Here is a 22278-nt window from a genome sequence, read left to right on the forward strand (position 1 = left end):
GACGATTAAAAAAAAATTCCGCCAGTCGGGTATGTTTGGAGGCTTCTTAACGGCATCAATTTGGCCCGAACCATTACAGGATGGGAAGGGGGCGGGGGGGAATGGGGGTGCCTAGCCCAAAAGTTCAATCGCGTATCGATTTTACGTCGTCGTCATCAACGATCGTACCGTTTGCGTCCTTCAACATTTATACCTTAAGACTAAATTATTATTACTTCGTAAAATATGCTTCCATCGGATGGGGGTGGTGGGGGTGGTGGGGGTGGTGGGGGTCGTGGGGTTAGGGGGTAGACCGACGGGACACTACGGGGCTACTCACTCCACAAGGCTAGAGAGGTGGTGTGCATGTTCCTGCGGTACAAAACGTGACTCAAAACCCTGAGAGGGAAGAACGGGAGGGGTCCGGACGAAGGCATTCGCCGCTGGGGACCCCCTCCAAGTGCTCAAGTGTGGGAAGATTACATCGTGAAGAGCTTTTTTGTGACAGAGAGAGAGAGAAAAACAAACACGTTTCTTTTTTTGTGCTTAAATACAAGAAACACGGCCATGGGACATTCAAAGCCGCGGCGCAGGCGAGGCCTTAGGCTTGCAGCCCTGCACAGCGCTTCATAGATGGCGCTTGGGGTACCTGGTCCCTTACGTTTACCCTATATGGACCCACGTAGTCCTCGCCCCGTGAAGGCCTCACGCAGATCTCGCCATGCGAGGCCTCGCCCAGGTCTTGTCGTGCGAAGGCCTCGCTCCGTGAGGCCTCGCCCAGGCCTTGCCTCGTGAGGCCTCGTGAGGCCTCGGGTAGGCCTTGCCTCGTGAGGCCTCGCCCAGGCCTCGCCTCGTGAGGCCTCGCCCAGGCCTCGCCTCGTGAGGCCTCGGGTAGGCCTCGCCCATTCAAACCTCATGCAGGCATCGCTCCCTGCAGGCCTCGCCCAGGCCTCACCCCGTGAGGCCTTGGGTAGGCCTCACCTCGTGAGGCCTCGGTTAGGCCTCGCCCAGTGAGGCCTCGCCCAGGCCTTGCCTCGTGAGGCCTCGGGTAGGCCTCGCCCATTCAAACCTCATGCAGGCTTCGCTCCGTGCAGGCCTTGCCCAGGCCTCACCCCGTGAGGCCTCGGGTAGGCCTCGCCCATTCAAACCTCATGCAGGCTTCGCTCCGTGCAGGCCTCGCACCACCGCACGCACCCAGTCCCTCTTTGGCGCGTCACGCGTGAGATGCGGCGCCTTCGTGGCTGCACCGGCGAGCCCTCTTCCTCCGCCGCACGCGGTGGGGGTCGGAGCGGCTCGCGCTGCGCACCGCTCCGCGCCCGTCGTCGCGGCCGACTCCACCGTCGTCCTCATCGCCATCGCCATCGTCGGCGGCGCTGTCGTCACCGTCACAAGGCCTGAACTGCCGCCGGTCGCCACCTTCCTCCCCCTCCTCCTCCGCTGCCATCGTCGTCGGCGACCCCCGACCCTGGGACGAGGCCTCGGGGTCCGACGGTCTCCTGCCGCGGGCCGGCGCGATCGCGCTCTCCGCCTTCCTCCTCCTCTCCTCCTCCTCCTTCTCCTCCTTCTCCTCCGCCGCCTCCTCCTCCTCCTTGATCACTCGCTTCCACATCTCGTGGTTCTCGAGCAGGTGGTGCGTCAGGTGGCAGAAGTACTTGCGCGGGCGTTTCTTCTTCATTCGCTTGGCTGCGTCGGGCGACAGGAAACAGGAGACCGCGCGAGTGGCGTGTGTGTGAGGCACGCGGTGAGCCCTAGAGCGGTATTCTTAGGTTTTTTCGGTAAAGTCACCATGTAGGTAAAAAAAATAAAATTAAAATTAAAATTAATTAAAGTAAAAAAAAAATCACGACGTTTCGGAGGCAACACAAGCTTCCGTCTAAAGGTGGAACCGTCACAGCACGATAGCTGTATCACTTGATACTTTTACTTTTATTAATTTAAAATTTTTTACCTACGTGACTTTACCGAAAAAACCTAAGAATATGAATCCTTGCAGTCACGAAACCTTCAAATCTAGAACCCTAGAGCGGTGTTCTACATCGCAGGGCCTGCGGGCCTGCTGTAAGCCTTCAGTGTTGGCCCCTGACCCACCCCACGGTCATCGTCGTCATCGTGCCACTGGCAAGAGGCCAATGGTTTCAAACGTGTGGCGGAGCCCTCACGCTGACGATGTCTTGTCGGCGAAGGTGGCAAACCCCCCCTCTGAAAATTTTACGGCAACGTCGCTCCATCGCTACCCCTTGAAGGAGGATGTGGTCAAATCGATTGCCGGGCAGCGACGTCAAGGACGTCGACATTTTTTGCGTCTTGATAATTTACAGTTGAACTATGCAGCTGCACGTTCAGCTGCCTAGACCTAATCCTTGACCCCAAATCCTATCTGACCCTTGAGCCAGTGGTTCTTAGCCTGGGGTGCACGCACCACACCCTGGAGGAGTGCGAGGTGCCTCTCTGGGGGTGGGTGCAAGACATGGGCAGATCTTTTTAAAATCCTTTATATTAAGTTCACTTGCTTTCTTGCTTAGGACCGTGCAAATTATTTCAGTCGTTTTTTAACCCACTTCCCGTGATCCAATCGAGCTGACATTTTCCACACAGACTCGTTGTGCGTGACAATTAATGTTCGTGAAAAAAAATTCCAAAATTTTACACTTTTTAGGACAAAAATATTATATTTAATTACCAATTGCTTAATGCTGCCATGCAATCATCTGACCCATAGGTGGCAGCCATCTCAAGCCAGAGGACGAGAGGACTCTAGCTGCCACGCACATAAAGGATTTATAGTGAAAAACTTTGTTTTTACGGGTTATACTTGTTTTAGTCTCCCTACACCCGACGGTCCCCCACCTCGGTCACCCCATGAACGCGACAGTCCCTCAACTCGCTAACCCGTCGCATCCAAGCGAGGCGACAATGCGGCGTCGCTTACCGTTCCGCGTGTCGCCGTCCTCATCGCTGTCCTCCTCCTCATCCTCCTCCTCCTCCTCGTCGTCTTCCTCGTCGTCCGACGACGCGGACCGCCCCGCCTCGTCGGGGCCGCGCTCCACCCAGGCCCCCGGCATGAGCCCAGCCGAGTCGTAGGAACGGCACAGCGGCCCCACGATGTGCGTGATGAACGACTCCTGGAGCTTGGCGAGCTGCGGCGCCGTGCGGTCCATGAAGGGGCTCACGGGCAGACCCAGAGTCGCCTCCTCGTCGCCCTGACAACGGGAGGACAGAGACCCGAGGTTCCACCGCCACCACCACTGCCAGTAGGGTCACATACAAGATCGCCTGCCTCTGCCACCATGCCTTCATATCCGCCTGCCCGCCGTACCAATCTTCATTATTGACAACTTGCAGCTCAGCACACGGCAGATGTCTGCGCAGCGCGACCCACGACCTCCTCTTGATACCAGGGGCGGTTTCTTCATTAGGGCGATTGGGCGACGCACCACCAATGTCATTCAACCGCAGAGTCACGCTAGCCGTCACTGTGCCTCTGGATATAGTCCAATCAGCATCATGTCACGTTCTGTGGAGTACCGCCTCTTTTTGGGCGATTTCACTCCGGCTGAGAATCGCCCCGAGTGGCCCCATAGACTTACATTCAAAGATGATTTTTTTCGAACGGGGGGCGCTGCAATGCATTCTCTATGGCTTCCGGGAGGGCTCGAACTAACGTGTTTACGTCATCATACGTGCTAACGTCATCATACGTAAGCACGTTTCATCCAACAATATTATTTGTCGCCACCTAGTGGAATCTTTAATAAAAGAAACTTGAGTGGATTGTACATCAATATTGAGTATAGAAACAAACAAGATGTATTGTAAGAGTCACTTTATTTTTCATTAATATTAAAGAAGTGAAGTTGCCTTTACATGCTTAAGCTGTTAATGTATCCATTGCATGGGTGGACCTTATCCTTATAAATCATCCAGACATTTGCCCCCCCTGAGAGATTTTGCAGGAGCCGCCACTGCTTGATACCAAGATCCAGGATGGTCACCGTGTCTATGCGCCGCTTCTCGGTAGCAGCCCCAACAGTCTGGAACGCCGTCACCCCTCTGCACATTCGCAGCATCACCTCAATCGCTTCCTTCAAGAGAGACTTAAAAACTCACCTCTACATACCACGAGCTTTCGAGCGACTCTGAGCTTGGCTCCGCGCCTCTGAGTTGCGGCCACTACGTCTGCAAATTTGCCAGCGCGTTACAAATTGAACTATTATTATTATTAATACTACCAGCACCCGCCCGCCCGTCCCGTAATTACATTTTTATTTAACGAGGTAAGAAGGCCCCACCGAGCTGCGTAGAGCTTATTTTCAAAAGCGACCACCCACCCCCCCCTCCCACGGCTACCACAAACGACGGCTGCTCAAACGAAGTGGTGGCTCGTCATCGTCATCGTCGTCGTCATCATCATTGTTGTCATCATCATCATCATCGTCGTCGTCATCATCTTCGTCATCATCATTGTCGTCATCGTCATCATCTTCGTCGTCATCATCATCATTGTTGTCATCGTCATCATCATCATCATCGTCGTCATCATCATCATCATCATCGTCATCATTGTCATCATCTTCATCTTCATCGTCATCATCGTTGTCGTCATCGTCGTCGTCATCATTGTCATCATCGTCGTCATCGTCGTCGTCGTCATCATCATCGTCGTCATCATCATCATCATCGTCATCGTCATCATCTTCGTCGTCGTCATTGTCGTCATCGTCATCATCTTCGTCGTCATCATCATCATTGTTGTCATCGTCGTTGTCGTCGTCATCATTGTCGTCATCATTGTCGTCATCGTCGTCGTCATCATCGCTATCATCGTCATCATCGTTGTCGTCGTCGTCATCGTGGGGTGGAAATTTATAAATTCGTAGCAGCAGCCCAAATGCTTCTAAACGCGCGGCGACATCGATTCTAAAAATGTGGAGGGGGAGAGCTAAAAAAGTAAAATAATAATAAAATAAAGATACAAATACTAATTAAATAATTGCCGTAGGGCACTCGGAGAAAATTGGACGCGACCACGGGGAGAGAGACAGGAGACACGTCGCAAAAACTCCAAGTATACAGCAGCAGTATCAAAACGATGACGACAAAATACGTAAGAATACGTCTTTAAACCTGTTCCTGGTCATCGGCAAGTCCACTCAGCTCCACGTCCTCCTGTACCACATCACTCCATCTCTTCTCTAGCCCGTGCCGCGCCCGTTTAGCCCCCTCGATCCATCCGAACAAAAGCTGTTTGGGCATGCGGTGACTGGGCATGCGGGCTACATGGCCCAGCCAACGCAGACTTACCTGCCGGAGGAGCTCACCGATGGGACTTTGTCCAGACACAAGACAAAGACAAAGATCCCCCATCTAGCCTTAACAGACTGTAGGGGCAAGTGCTGTTAGCGAGCAGCACCTATGAAGGCCGGCACGGCACACGAGGGGGTGGGTGGCCAGCACCACGCCCAACCGCCTTTGTCTCCCCAGTGGCAATGTTTACACACCGCACCAGGTACTCATTTTAGGCTGAGTCGACCTAGGGGAGGCCCGGGACCGGTTTAGATAATCGTCACTGGTGTTGGCCGTGAGCGGGAATCGAACCCGTGTCGCCGGATTCATAGCGCAGCGCGCTAACCGCTACACTATCACACACGGACACACACGCACGCACGCACGCAAACTCCAAATGCGGTCTACTCTAGATTATCAGCGCTAATGATGGGGAGGCACAGCGGCGGAAAAAATTCAAGATCGCTAATGACCCAAAAAATATTTCCATTTTCCGCAGATCTCTATGCCAAACACCAGTAATATAGTTATAGCTTAGCGAGCGATGCGTGTGCTCAGTGATAACACGTTTCTGCTCTCGCCCAGCAGAAGACTGAGTGGTTGACAGCAGCAGAGCGACGGCCAAATCAGCATCAATCAAAAACTGCGCCCCACTGTTGCAAAGATATTGCAACTACTGTACTGTAGGGTGATCGCGGGGATTCCGGATTCACCGGAGCACGCGCATTTGTTCGGTTGAAGCACCACGTGACTTGCAGCAAACGCCCCCAAGAACAGCAAACGCGCTCCGGCGTTTATCCACTTAATGTGGGCGTTCCACAGAGGTCACAACCGGGGTACCCGATACCCGTACCCTACCCGATACCCGTTTGCGACCCTGGTGCGGCCGGGTACGGGTACGGGTAGGCCGTGAGTCACTGGTGAGTCACCGTTTGTCACTCATTTCCCAACGTCTTGTCTCTTCTCACACTTCAAGTTCCTAGAATCAACCCACCCGCGCCTGCAACATGGCTTCATCCCAGAGGTCGCAATCAGGTACCCGATACCCGTACCCTACCCGATACCCGGCCGGGTACGGGTAGGGTACGGGTACGGATACCCGGTTGCGACCCTGGTGCGGCCGGGTACGGGTACGGGTAAGGAATCAAAACCCGTTTGCGACCTCTGGCGTTCCATCGGAAAATCCACGCGGTGGCGATCCGTGTCAAAAATCTGAGCGTGTGCGCTGTTCGTCCGCACATCGGATGAAACCCGCGCGATCGAGAGCGCCGCTGCGTGTAGAGTGGGGAGGGCGAGCGAACGGGGAGGGCGAGCGAGCGGTGAGAGCGAGTGAGCGGGGATTGCCACCTGCTGGTAGAACTCGTTCACGATGCCCGTGGTCCAGCGGAGGTGCAGGTCCCGGATCTTGGCCGGTCCGTTGATGTCCGCCAGCTTGATGCACATCTGGCAGACGAGGAGGCGGTCGTTCTCCTGGCTCCAGTCGATGCCCGTGCCGTCCGCGCCGCTCACCTGGCGAGGACGAGGGGAGGGAGTGGAGGGGAGGGAGTGGAGGGGATGGAGAGAGTGGAGGGGAGAGAGTGGAGAGAGGGAGGGGAGGGAGTGGGGAGGGAGTGGAGGGGAGGTGGGGAGGGAGGGGATGGAGGGAGTGGGGAGGGAGTAGAGGGCAGAGAGAGAATGGAGGGAGTAGAGGGGAGGGAGGGAGTGGGGAGGGAGTAGAGGGGAGGAAGGGATTTGAGGGGATGGAGTAGAGGGGAGTGTAGGGAGGGGAGGGAGGGAGGGGAGGGAGTGGAGGGAATGGAGGGAGTGGAGGGGATGGAGTAGAGGGGAGGGAGGGAGTAGAGGGGATGGAGTGGAGGTGGTGGAGGGGAGGGAGTGGAGGAAATGGAGAGAGGGAGGGGAGTGGAGGGGAGGGAGGGGAGAGAATGGAGGGGGGAGGGAGTGGAGGGAGGGAATGGAGAGAGGGAGGGGAGTGGAGGGGAGGGAGGGGAGAGAATGGAGGGGGGAGGGAGTGGAGGGAGGGAATGGAGGGAGGGAGGAGAGTGAGTAGAGGGAAGAGAGGGAGGGAGAATAGGGAGGGAAGGGAGGGAGTGGAGGGGATGGAATGGAGAGAGGGATGGGAGGGGGGGGGGAATGAGTGGAGGAAGGGGAGGGAGCGGAGAGACGGAGGTCAAGACAGTGACACCCACTGTATAGCCCACATGGACTGTAGGGGCAAGTGCTGTTAGCGAGCACCTATGAAGGCCGGCACGGCACACGAGGGGGTGGGTGGCCAGCATCACGCCCGGCCGCCTTTGTCTCCCCAGCGGCGATAGTTACACATAGCACGAGGTACTCATTTGAGGCTGAGTCGACCTAGAGGAGGCTCAGGACCGGTTCAAATAATCCTCACTGATGTTGACCGTGAGCGGGGATCGAACCCGGGTCGCCAGGTTCGTAGCGCAGCGTAGCGCTCACCGCTACACCGCTGCTCCCCACCACGCACACACACACATACACACACATACACACACATAAACACACACATAAACACACACAGTGACACACACGCACAGTGAGACACACAGCGACACACACAGTGACACACACACAGTGACAGACACAGTGACACACTCACACAGTGACACACACACACACAGTGACACACATGCACAGTGAGACACACACAGTGCGCAGACACTTACACACAGTGACACACACAGTGACACACACACACAGCAACACACACACACACACAGCGACACACAGTAACACACACACACAGCGACACACACACACAGCGACACACACACACACAGTGACACACACACATAGTAACACACACACAGCGACACACACAGTGACACACACACACACACAGTGACACACACGCAGTGACACACACACACACACAGTGACACAAACACACAGTAACACACACACAGTGACACACACACAGCAACACACACACAGTGACACACACACAGCAACCCACACACACAGTAACACACACACACACAGCGACACACACAGTGACACACACACACACACACAGTGACACACACGCAGTGACACACACACACACAGTGACACAAACACACAGTAACACACACACAGTGACACACACACAGCAACACACACACACAGTAACACACACACAGTAACACACACACACAGCAACACACACACAGTTACCCACACACACAGCGACACACACACACACACAGCAACACACACACACAGTGACACACACACAGTGACACACACACAGTGACACACACACAGTGACACACACACACACAGTGACACACACACACAGTGACACACACACACAGTGACACACACACAGTGACACATACACACACACAGTGACACACACACACAGCGACACACACACAGTAACATACACACACAGTAACACACACACACAGCGACACACACAGACAGTGACACACACACACAGTAACATACACACACAGTAACACACACACACAGCGACACGCACACAGCAACACAGCGACACACACACACACACAGTAACACACACACACAGCGACACGCACACAGCAACACAGCGACACACACACACACACAGCGACACACACAGCAACACAGCGACACACACACACACAGTGACACACACACACAGTAACACACACACAGCGACACAAACAGTGACACACACACACACAGCGACACACACACACAGCAACACACACACACACAGTGACACACACACACACAGCAACACACACACACACAGTGACACACACGCAGTGACACACACACACACAGTGACACAAACACACAGTAACACACACACAGTGACACACACACAGCAACACACACACACAGTAACACACACACAGCAACACACACACACAGCAACACACACACAGTTACCCACACACACAGCGACACACACACACACACAGCAACACACACACACAGTGACACACACACAGTGACACACACACAGTGACACACACACAGTGACACACACACACACAGTGACAACAACAACAACCGCCATTCGCCACTAAGTGGCGGTGACGTCACCACGACGCTTGTGCCAGGCCATGTGCACCCTGAGGCCACGTGAAGTGTCGAACGCCCGCTGGCAGGAGGTCACGGGGCAGACCCAGGTGCCACGGGTCGACTGACCGAGATGACCGAGACGACTGGCTGATGCACCACCTGTGCCCCCTACTGTGCCAACTTGCTGTGCTTTAGCCACCCGGCGCTCCGCTCGTTGTTGTGAGCGTCGCTCCTCCGCCCTCCGTTGTTGTTGGAGGGCGACTGCCTCCAACTGCCCAGTAGCGTCCTTCACGAGCCTCCTCCACTGAGGCCGATCTTGACACCGCTGGTACCAGTCATCGGCAAGTCCACTCAGCTCCACGTCCTCCTGTACCACATCACTCCATCTCTTCTCTAGCCCGTGCCGCGCCCGTTTAGCCCCCTCGATCCGGCCGAACAAAAGCTGTTTAGGCATGCGGTGGCTGGGCATGCGGGCTACATGACCCAGCCAACGCAGCCTTGCCTGCCGGAGGAGCTCACTGATAGGACTTTGCCCAGATCTTTCAAGGACTTGTGAGCTCCTCACACAATCCAGCCTGGTTAAACCCAGGATGGATCGTAGGCAGGCCAGCCTAAATGTTTCCAACCGGCGAAGATGCTCCACTAGGGGGGTCCACGTTTCGCAAGCGTAGAGAAGGGAGGGAATGACCGTGGCCGAGAAGACCTGAAGCTTCGTGCGGAGCGACAGACCAGGTAGCTTCCACACAGCGTTACGCAACCGACGAAAAGATATTGCCGCTCGACTGATTCGGAGTGAGACCTCTGCTGATAAACTGGAGCCGGTCATAAGCACACTGCCCAGGTATGGGAAACTCTCCACTCTCTCCACAACTGCCCCATCACCGATTGGGAGTTGTGGGGGTGGAGTGCCAGATGGTACAAAATACCCAGGCAGGTGCTTAGTTTTGGTGACACACACACAGTGACACACACACACAGTGACACACACACAGTGACACATACACACACACAGTGACACACACACACAGCGACACACACACACAGCGACACACACAGACAGTGACACACACACACAGTAACATACACACACAGTAACACACACACACAGCGACACGCACACAGCAACACAGCGACACACACACACACACAGCGACACACACAGCAACACAGCGACACACACACACACAGTGACACACACACACAGTAACACACACACAGCGACACAAACAGTGACACACACACACACAGCGACACACACACACAGCAACACACACACACACAGTGACACACACACACACAGCAACACACACACACACAGTGACACACACACACACAGTGACACACACACACAGTAACACACACACAGTAACACACACACACAGCAACACACACACACAGTGACACACACACACAGCAACACACACACAGTGACACACACACACACAGTGACACACACACACAGTAACACACACACCGTAACACACACACACAGCAACACACACACACAGTGACACACACACACAGCAACACACACACAGTAACACACACACACAGTGACACACACACACAGTAACACACACACACAGTAACACACACACACAGTGACACACACACACAGCAACACACACACAGTAACACACACACACAGTGACACACACACAGTAACACACACACAGTAACACACACACAGCAACACACACACACACACAGCAACACACACACACACACAGCGACACACACACACACAGTGACACACACACACAGTAACACACACACAGTAACACACACACACAGCAACACACACACACAGCGACACACACAGCGACACACACACACGCGTGGCAGGCAACCTTGGCGTTGAACTCGGCGAGGAAGTCAAAGTGCTTCTTGAGGTCGGTGGCGAGGATGGCCTCGATCACGAGGAAGCGGAACCTCTTGAACTCCGCGTGACACAGCCCCGGCAGGAAGTTGAACTCGGGCCGCGACATCAGCAGGTGCCACGCTGCTGCCGCGTGGTGATTCTCCAGCACCGAGCGGTCGTTGTACAGCACGGCCTAGGGGGGGTGAGCACAAAGGCGGAGGATTACGGACCACCCGTGTAGCTCGCGCGCGACGACGGGTCAAGTGCAGGTGGCCCCGGGAGGGAGGCACGGGAGCAGGTTGGCGATATTCGCTGGTGATGTTGGGCCCCTGAGCCAGGAGTGAGCGGGCGAGTGAGCGGGCGGGTGAGCGGGCGGGCGAGCGATTGAGCGGGAGAGTGAGCGGGCGAGTGAGCGGGCGAGTGAGCGGGCGAGTGAGCGGGCGAGTGAGCGGGCGAGTGAGCGGGCGGGTGAGCGGGCAAGTGAGCGGGCGGGTGAGCGGGAGAGTGAGCGGGCGAGTGAGCGGGGCGTCGCGAGTGAGCGGGCGAGTGAGCGGGCGAGTGGACCGGTTTCACGAGTGAACGGGCGAGTAAGCGGGCGAGTCAGCGGGCGAGTGAGCGGGCGAGTGAGCGGGCGGGTGAGCGGGCGGGTGAGCGGGCGAGTGAGCGGGAGAGTGAGCGGGCGAGTGAGCGGGCGAGTGAGCGGGCGAGTGGGCGGGCGAGTGGACCGGTTTCACGAGTGAACGGGCGAGTAAGCGGGTGAGCGTGCGAGCGAGTGAGCGGGGCGTGGCGAGTGAGCGGGGCGTCGTGAGCAAGCGAGGCGTACCTGCGGGGCGCTGGTGGCCACCAGGAATGCGTTGGTGCGGCCCGGGTGGTCGTAGTCGTGCATGGCGGCCGCCACGTACAGCGCCATCAGCTCCAGCGCGGGGATGACCGACGCCAGGCACCCATACCCCGACTCCGTGTCGCCCGGCAGCCACTCGGAGGACCCCGACTCCACGTCTCCCGTCGCGCCCCACGTGCGCGACTTTGTGAACGCTGCACCATGACAAGGACGACAACAACGTTGCTATGATAATTGTTTTTTTACCTTTCGATTGAAAGCTTTCGTGAGTGCAGGGATTCGTGTTCTTGGTTCTTTGGGTAAAGTCACGTAGAATGGAAATAATAAAATAATAAAAATAAAACATAATACAATAATTTCGATTTAAAGCTTTCGTGACTGCAGGGATTCATCTTCTTGGTTCTTTGGGTAAAGTCACGTAGAAGGGAAATAATAAAATAATAAAAATTAAACATAAAATAATTTCGATTTAAAGCTTTCGTGACTGCAGGGATTCATCTTCTTGGTTCTTTGGGTAAAGTCACGTAGAAGGGAAATAATTAAATAATAAAAATAAAACATAATAAAATAATTTCGATTTAAAGCTTTCGTGACTGCAGGGATTCATCTTCTTGGTTCTTTGGGTAAAGTCACGTAGAAGGGAAATAATAAATAATAAAAATAAAACATAATAAAATAATTCTCACGACGTCTCGGCCACAACGCAGGCAGCCGTCCTCAGGTCTGTCTCCACCTGAGGACGGCTGCTTGCGTTGTAGCCGAAACGTGGTGAGAATTATTTTAGAATGTTTTATTTTTATTATTTTATTATTTCCATTCTACGTGACTTTACCAAAAGAACCAAGAAGATGGTTTTTTACCCTTTTATCTGGCAACAAAACCGACACCTTTTTTATGTTTGCATAGACCACAATACCTGCAGTCATAATGCAAACAAAAAACACAACTCTGATAATGTATGCACCGTCCTTGAAGTTGCTTGGTCCACACCCGAGACAGCTTTCCTTAGAGTCTAGTCCCACATGGTGTTGGACCAGATGACGCCAAAAGGCTCCCCCCGTGCTCCCCCCGTGCTCCCCACGTGCTCCCCACGTGCTCCCCTCGTGCTCCCCTCGTGCTCCCCACGTGCTCCCCACGTGCTCCCCACGTGCTCCCCACGTGCTCCCCACGTGCTCCCCACGTGCTCCCCTCGTGCTCCCCTCGTGCTCCCCGCGTGCTCCCCGCGTGCTCCCCGCGTGCTCCCCGCGTGCTCCCCGCGTGCTCCCCTCGTGCTCCCCTCGTGCTCCCCACGTGCTCCCCACGTGCTCCCCACGTGCTCCCCACGTGCTCCCCTCGTGCTCCCCTCGTGCTCCCCACGTGCTCCCCACGTGCTCCCCACGTGCTCCCCACGTGCTCCCCACGTGCTCCCCTCGTGCTCCCCGCGTGCTCCCCGCGTGCTCCCCGCGTGCTCCCCGCGTGCTCCCCGCGTGCTCCCCGCGTGCTCCCCGCGTGCTCCCCGCGTGCTCCCCCCGTGCTCCCCACGTGCTCCCCACGTGCTCCCCACGTGCTCCCCCCGTGCTCCCCACGTGCTCCCCGCGTGCTCCCCGCGTGCTCCCCACGTGCTCCCCACGTGCTCCCCACGTGCTCCCCACGTGCTCCCCACGTGCTCCCCACGTGCTCCCCTCGTGCTCCCCGCGTGCTCCCCGCGTGCTCCCCGCGTGCTCCCCGCGTGCTCCCCGCGTGCTCCCCGCGTGCTCCCCGCGTGCTCCCCGCGTGCTCCCCGCGTGCTCCCCGCGTGCTCCCCGCGTGCTCCCCGCGTGCTCCCCGCGTGCTCCCCGCGTGCTCCCCGCGTGCTCCCCGCGTGCTCCCCGCGTGCTCCCCACGTGCTCCCCCCGTGCTCCCCACGTGCTCCCCACGTGCTCCCCCCGTGCTCCCCACGTGCTCCCCACGTGCTCCCCACGTGCTCCCCTCGTGCTCCCCTCGTGCTCCCCGCGTGCTCCCCGCGTGCTCCCCACGTGCTCCCCTCGTGCTCCCCTCGTGCTCCCCACGTGCTCCCCACGTGCTCCCCGCGTGCTCCCCACGTGCTCCCCTCGTGCTCCCCTCGTGCTCCCCACGTGCTCCCCTCGTGCTCCCCTCGTGCTCCCCACGTGCTCCCCACGTGCTCCCCGCGTGCTCCCCGCGTGCTCCCCGCGTGCTCCCCGCGTGCTCCCCGCGTGCTCCCCGCGTGCTCCCCACGTGCTCCCCACGTGCTCCCCACGTGCTCCCCACGTGATCCCCGTGTTGTTCCCGCGTACGGACCGGCCGTGTCGTCCGGGTCGCGGGGGACCTCGGGGAAGCCGGGGATGGGCTGCGTGGTGAGGTACCACACGGCGTGCAGCACGTCCGTCGCGTGGATTCGATTGTGGTCTAGAGCCACAAACAACAACAACAACCACACCACAGGATGAAGTCAACAATAGCATGGACAACAACCACGTCAACAACAACCACACCACAGGATGAAGTCAACAACAGCACGGACAACAACCACGTCAACAACAACAACAACAACCACGCCACAGGATGAAGTCAACAACAGCACGGACAACAACCACGTCAACAACAACAACAACAACCACGCCACAGGATGAAGTCAACAACAGCACGGACAACAACCACGTCAACAACAACAACAACAACCACGTCAACAACAACAACAACAACCACACCACAGGAGGAAGTCAACAACAGCACGGACAACAACCACGTCAACAACAACAACAACCACAGGATGAAGTCAACAACAGCACGGACAACAACCACGTCAACAACAACAACAACAACCACACCACAGGATGAAGTCAATAACAGCACGGACAACAACCACGTCAACAACAACAACAACAACCACCACACCACAGGATGAAGTCAACAACAGCACAGGCAACAACCACGTCAACAACAACAACAACAACACCACAGGATGAAGTCAACAACAGCACAGGCAACAACCACGTCAACAACAACAACAACAACAACACCACAGGATGAAGTCAACAACAGCACAGGCAACAACCACGTCAACAACAACAGCTCCGAGCATTAAAACTGGTCCCTTGCTGCGCATTCAAATGAGATGCAAGCGAGATGCAAATGAGATGCAAATGAGATGCAAATGAGATGCTAATGAGATGCAAATGAGATGCTGATGAGATGCAAGCGAGATGCAAATGAGATGCTAATGAGATGCAAGCGAGATGCAAATGAGATGCTAATGAGATACAAGCGAGATGCTAATGAGATGCTAATGAGATGCAAGCGAGATGCAAATGAGATGCTAATGAGATGCAAGCGAGATGCAAATGAGATGCTAATGAGATGCAAACGAGATGCAAATGAGATGCTAATGAGATGCTAATGAGATGCTAATGAGGGTATGAGAATGCTACTGAGCATATGCTAATATGGAAATGGCAATGAGATGCTAATGAGGAGATGCTACTGAGTAGATGCTAATGATGATATGCTAATGATGATATGCTAATGCGGATATAGGAGATGCTACTGAGTAGATGCTAATGATGATATGCTAATGAGGAGATGCTAATGCGGATATAGGAGATGCTACTGAGGAGATGCTAATGATGATATGCTAATGAGGAGATGCTACTGAGTAGATGCTAATGATGATATGCTAATGCGGATATAGGAGATGCTACTGAGGAGATGCGAATGAGGACATGCTAATGAGATGCTAATGAGGAGATACTAATGAGATGGTAAGGAGGAAATGCTAATGATGTTATGCTAATGGGTAGATGTTAATGAGGATATGCTAATGAGGAGATACTAATGAGATGGTAAGGAGGATATGCTAATGATGTTATGCTAATGGGTAGATGTTAATGAGGATATGCTAATGAGGAGATGCTAATGAGGAAATACTAATGATGTGGTAATGAGATGCTAATGATGATATGCTAATAGGGAGATGCTAATGAGTAGATGCTCATGAGGATATGCTAATGAGGATATGCTAATGAGGATATGCTAATGAGGAGATGCTAATGAGTAGATGCTCATGAGGAGATGCTAATGAGGATATGCTAATGAGGATATGCTAATGAGGAGATGCTAATGAGGATATGCTAATGAGGATATGCTAATGAGGAGATGCTAATGATTATATGCTAATGAGGAGATGCTAATGAGTAGATGCTCATGAGGAGATGCTAATGAGGATATGCTAATGAGGATATGCTAATGAGGAGATGCTAATGAGGATATGCTAATGAGGATATGCTAATGAGGAGATGCTAATGAGGATATGCTAATGAGGATATGCTAATGAGGAGATGCTAATGATTATATGCTAATGAGGAGATGCTAATGAGTAGATGCTCATGAGGATATGCTAATGAGGAGATGCTAATGAGTAGATGCTCATGAGGATATGCTAATGAGGATATGCTAATGAGTAGATGCTAATGCGATGCTAATGAGGATATGCTAATGAGTAGATGCTAATGCGATGCTAATGAGGATATGCTAATGAGTAGATGCTCATGAGGAGATGCTAATGAGGAGATGCTAATGCGATGCTAATGAGTAGATGCCACTGAGACTGAGGAGATTCTAATGACGAGATGCTAATGAGGATATGCTAATTAGATGCTAATGAGATCCCAATGAGGAGGTGCTAATGAGGAGATCACGATGGAGGGGGGAGGGGCGTCGCAGAGGGAGAGGCGTCTCCTCACAGGGGATGTGGCGGTACCCGCTCTCCAGGGCGTGGAAGTATCGCATGAACTCCGCCACGGGGATCTTGAAGAGCGCAAAGAGGCCCGTGTCTTCAAACAGGCGGTACGTCACCTGCATCACCACCACCACACGGGGGGAGGGGGGCATTCACTTAGCTTTTCCTTGAGGGGGTGGGGGGGTTGGGGGTTAATCCGGACATCCAAACCAGCGGCTCAACCCGGCAAGGTGGTGCAACTGGTTGTGGTTCGGGAGGTCGTCTCATTCCCGTCGGGAATTGCTCGCTGGTCTCAGGTTCTCCTGGAAGTTCGCTCTTTGCTCTAAACAACGGCTGGCAACGTCAACCAGCCCAGCCCAGCCCAGGCAGCCAGCCCAGCCACACAGCGTTACGCAACCGATGAAAAGATAATGCCGCCCAACTGATTCGGAGTGAGACCTCTGCTGTCATACCGGAGCCGGTCATGAGGACACTGAAACTTTCGATTTAAAGCTTTCGTGACTGCAGGGATTCATCTTCTTGGTTCTTTCGGTAAAGTTACATAGAATGGAAATAATAAAATAATTAAAGTTAATTATGTAATATTTGTATTTTTATTATTTTATTATTTCCATTACAATGGGAATAATAAAATAATACAAATAAATGCAGTTTTATTTTTATTATTTTATTATTTCCATTCTACGTGACTTTACCGAAAGAACCAAGAAGATGACACTGAAACCCTCCACTCTCTCCACAACTGCCCCATCACCGATTGGGAGTTGTGTGGGTGGAGTGTCCGATGGTACAACATACCCAGGCAGGTGCTTAGTTTTGGTGGGGCTGATGGTAAGTCCCCACCTCGTAGTGGCAAGCTCCAGGTTCAGCAGCAGCACCTCCAACGCCTCCTCTGAGTGAGCCGCAATTACCAGATCATCGGCATTAATAACATGGTTGCACAATAGGCAGCTATCTCTACTGTAGCAGACGGACAGAAAATATGGCATCTGTGCAGGACCGCCCTTTCCTGAAACGACATTGGGGCTCCGCAAGCCTCTCTTCAGCGTGCCTAGCAAGGCGATGTTGAATAATCCTTGCCAGGAACTTTCCCGGCACACTGAGGAGTGAGATGCACCTGTAGTTGTTAAGTCTGTGCGGTCCCACCTTCTTAAAGAGGGCGTCCAGTGGTCCAGACGGTTGTTATGACGTCATGTAGGGCAGTCTGTGCACAAACGCCACCCTCCCTCAGCATTTCGCTTGGGAGATCATCTCTGCCCGGTGCCTTTCCTGGTCTCAGGCTCCGGATCGCCTTCAGTACTTCCTCAACAGATGGCACCTCAGCCAGCCACTCACAGGGGGTGACTTCCTCTTCCAATATTTGAGGCACCGCAGCCTCAGCAGGGTCATGCCCACTTTGTGCCATGATGTTTTCTAGGCTGAGGGATTTCCCCTCCCCAGGACCTCACAGAAATGCTCAGCAAATTTGCAAATCTGTTCCTGGTGGTCGGAGATTGGATCACCGTTCTTTCCCCTAATTATGGTAATAGGCGTGGTGCTGCCGGTTACTTTTTTAATGGAATAAAAGAGCGATTTGTGATCGCGGGCCATTGAGGCCGACTCCATCTCCTCAGCAAACCGCGACCACCAACCATCCTTGCAGCGCCTCACGGCTCTCCGAAACTTCCAAGGGAAGGCTGCGGTAACCCTCCTCATTCTCCGATGTGGGATGCTGTAGACGATGAGAGTGGGCCTGTCACTTTTTCTCAGCCAGCTTGAACACCTCCTCTGTCAGCCAGGGTCTCTGGGGAGGTCTGGGCCGTATACCCAAAGCAGCCATTGCCGCTGCATGAGCCACAGTCCTAAAACTCGTCCATTTCCCCTCGACATCAGGAGGCGTGGGGGACGATGCCAACCCCAGCCGCATGTGATGATGAAATTCTCGCTTGCATCTTTCATCAGCTAGCTGAGACCAGGCCACTATGGGTTTGCATGGGGTCCTGGGTGTACACCCACCACCGGAGTGGAAGAATGGCAGGCGCATCTTACAGATGACAAGTCGATGGTCAGTGGGCAGATCAGCTCCACGGTAGGTCCTGGTGTCAAGGACATGGGCCCACATCCGCTGTTCCGTCACTATGTAGTCTAGCAGATGTTCTTTTTTGGACCGGGCATGCATCCATGATGTTATGTGGATGTGCCGATGCCAGAACAGCGTGTTGGTAATTACAAGCCCATGGGCTGCACAAAAATATAGCAGCCTCCTACCGTTGTTATTGAGCTGATTTGGCCCATGCCTTCCAATAACTCCAGACCAGGTGCCAGCATCATGACCAACTCGGGCATTAAAGTCACCAAACAAGATGACTCTGTCTCGAGTGGCCACATTAGCCAGCACCTGTGACAGGAGGTCATAGAAGGCATCTGACTCATTGGCCTTGTCTGCATCCCTCCACGGATGTTCGTCTTCGGTGGGGGCATAAGTAACCACGACCACCACTCCTCGCCTTCAGTTGATGGGAAGGCGAGCCCAAAGTAGCCTGGGGCTTACAGCTTCCCACACCTCACCGGCACGCACCCACACCCCCTTCATTCTTTTGTTCAGAAGAAGAGCCACACCCTGTTGTTTGGCAATCTCCTGCCCCGAGTAGAGGACTGTCCACCCCTCATGGTGGCAGGAGCTAGAGCCGGTCCACCGGACCTCCTGAATACCACAGAGATCCAGACGGTACCGGTCCAGCTCCCGCCAGAGGAGTGGCAGCCTCTCCTTCGCAGTGAGCATTCGAATATTCCACGTGGCCACCCATAGTGGTTTTTGGCTGTTTTTGGAGGAGCTCCGAGGGTGAAGATTCAATCTCCTGGCTCCGCCAAATGAGGTTTGGCCAGGAGACGTCATAGAAGCCTGTCCCCCTGGGGCCTCCGGCACAAGCTTATTTGTTACATTTGTATGTTTATATCGTAGTCTCGTGGTAATTAATTGAAGGTGGAGGGGTTACCAGCCCCTCGCACCCGTCCAGAGCCCCCGTTTAGCCACTGTGGTGGTCACAGATGCCATGAGGGGAGAGGCCAATGGGCATTGACCCTCCCCCCACAGCAATGTCCACGACAGTGTTGCCCATCCGGCACCGCAAGGAGGTAGGAGGTTGTTTTGCCGTACACACACACACACACGTACACACACACACACACGTACACACACACAGATAGACACACACACATACACACAGATAGACACACACACACACGTACACACACACAGATAGACACACACACATACACACAGATAGACACACACACACGTACACACACAGATAGACACACACACAGACACACACCCGTCCGTGCACTGACCTGGCTGAGGATTTGACCGCAGGCCCCCCCGGTGAGCTCCACGAGGTCGAAAATGGGGAAGTTCCAGTTGTGGATGCCGGACATGAGCGGCTCCAGTCCCTCCATCACCACCACCAGGGCGGGCGAGCAGGGCAACCCCGCCTCCTCCTGGCACCAACACCATCACCACCACCATCATCACCACCACCATCACCATCATCACCACTACCACTATCACCATCATCACCACCATCAACATCACCACCACTACTTCCATCACCACCACCAGGGCTGGAGAGCAGGGCAACCCCGCCTCCTCCTGGCACCAACACCACCACCATCATCACCATCACCACCATCACCACCATCACTACCGTCACCACCACCACCACCACCAACACCATCACCATCATCATCACCACCACCATCAACATCACCACCACTACCTCCATCACCACCACCAGGGCGGGAGAGCAGGGTAACCCCGCCTCCTCCAGGCACCAACACCACCACCACCATTACCACCACCACCTCCATCACCACCATCACTACCACCATCATCACCATCATCACTAGCACTACCGTCACCACCACCATCACCACCGTCACCACCACCACCGTCACCACCACCACCGTCACCACCACCACCGTCATTGCCACCACCGTCACCACCGTCACCACCACCACCGTCATTGCCACCACCGTCACCACCGTCACCACCACCACCGTCACCACCACCACCATCACCACCACCACCACCGTCACCACCACCACCGTCACCACCACCACCGTCACCACCACCACCACCACCGTCACCACCACCGTCATTACCACCACCACCACCACCGTCACCACCACCACCGTCATTACCACCACCGTCACCACCGTCACCACCACCACCGTTACCACCACCACCACCACCATCACCGTCACCACCACCACCGTCACAACCACCACCGTCACCACCACCACCACCACCACCGTCACCACCACCACCACCACCACCGTCACCACCACCACCACCATCACCGTCACCACCGTCACCACCGTCACCGTCACCACCGTCACCACCACCACCACCACCGTCACCACCACCGTCACCACCGTCACCACCACCATCACCACCATCACCATGACCACCGTCACCACCACCATCACCACCACCACCGTCACCACCACCACCGGCACCACCACCACCATCACCACCACCACCGTCACCACCACCACCACCATCACCACCACCACCGTCACCACCACCACCACCGTCATCACCACCGTCACCATCACCACCACCACCATCACCACCACCATCACCACCACCGTCACCACCATCACCACCACCATCACCACCATCAGCACCACCGTCACCACCACCACCACCATCACCACCGTCACCACCACCGTCACCACCACCACCACTACTGTCACCACCACCGTCACCACCAACACCATCACCACCACCACCGTCACCACCACCATCACCATGACCACCGTCACCACCACCACCACCACCACCACCACCGTCACCGCCACCACCGTCACCACCGTCACCACCACCACCGTCACCACCACCACCACCGTCACCACCACCACCATCACCACCACCACCACCACCATCACCGTCACCACCATCACCACCACCACCACCACCATGCGGGGGGAGGGGTTGTGGGTTACCTGGGCCTCAGCGAGGGGCAGCAGGAGCTTGGAGGGGAGGGGCCGGCTCCCCCCGCTCCCCCCGCCCCCCCCACGCCCCTCCCCCCCCCCGCGCCCCTCCCCCCCCCCCGCGCCCCTCCCCCTCCTCCGCGTGGTTGTTCTCCATGGGGCTGTCGTAGCCCGAGGTGAGGGCCGTGACGTCATCTGGGGGCGTGAGGGGGGGGGGGGGCAGCGAGGGTTGGTGAATCACTCAGAGATGGGGCTGCGAGCGATCCGTGCAGGTGGTGAGATCTGTGTGGTGTGGTGAGGGTGGTGTGGTGAGTGTGGTGTGCTCTGTGTGGTGTGGTGAGGGTGGTGTGGTGAGGACTGTGTGGTGTGGTGAGTGTGGTGTGGTGAGTGTGGTGTGATCTGTGTGGTGTGGTGAGCCTTGTGTGGTGTGGTGAGTGTGGTGTGGTGTGCTCTGTGTGGTGTGGTGAGGGTGGTGTGGTGAGGACTGTGTGGTGTGGTGAGTGTGGTGCGCTCTGTGTGGTGTGGTGAGGGTGGTGTGGTGAGGACTGTGTGGTGTGGTGAGTGTGGTGCGCTCTGTGTGGTGTGGTGAGGGTGGTGTGGTGAGTGTGGTGT

The 22278-nt window shown here is 55.2% G+C and overlaps 1 protein-coding gene across 1 annotated transcript; it reads right to left on the reverse strand.

Annotated features, from left to right (window-relative positions):
* Positions 1-256: 256 nt before the first annotated feature.
* LOC144739060 (cGMP-inhibited 3',5'-cyclic phosphodiesterase 3B-like) lies at positions 257-21740 on the reverse strand. The gene is made up of 9 exons (XM_078622056.1): positions 21679-21740; positions 20023-20169; positions 16697-16808; positions 14256-14363; positions 11961-12172; positions 11127-11330; positions 6610-6771; positions 2909-3179; positions 257-1662 (listed from the first exon to the last, which is right to left on the reverse strand). Exons 2-9 carry the CDS (start codon positions 20125-20127, stop codon positions 1193-1195), a joined length of 1644 nt encoding a protein of 547 aa, XP_078478182.1. The 5' UTR covers positions 20128-20169; positions 21679-21740; the 3' UTR covers positions 257-1192.
* Between the last annotated feature and the right edge of the window lie 538 nt (positions 21741-22278).

This window comes from Lampetra planeri, unplaced genomic scaffold (genome assembly GCF_965212315.1).
Source record: "Lampetra planeri unplaced genomic scaffold, kcLamPlan1.2.h2 scaffold_1281, whole genome shotgun sequence".
Classification (NCBI taxonomy): domain Eukaryota; kingdom Metazoa; phylum Chordata; class Hyperoartia; order Petromyzontiformes; family Petromyzontidae; genus Lampetra; species Lampetra planeri.

Bases quoted from the DNA above. Each gene is read 5' to 3' on its own strand.
- LOC144739060 (XM_078622056.1), bottom strand. From the start codon at position 20,127: ATGGAGGGACTGGAGCCGCTCATGTCCGGCATCCACAACTGGAACTTC. The intron at 12,173-14,255 runs GTCCGTACGCGG...GTCATGGTGCAG, and splicing joins CGACCCGGACGACACGGCCG to CGTTCACAAAGTCGCGCACG. The intron at 6,772-11,126 runs GTTGCCTGCCAC...CGTCCTCGCCAG, and splicing joins TCGCCGAGTTCAACGCCAAG to GTGAGCGGCGCGGACGGCAC.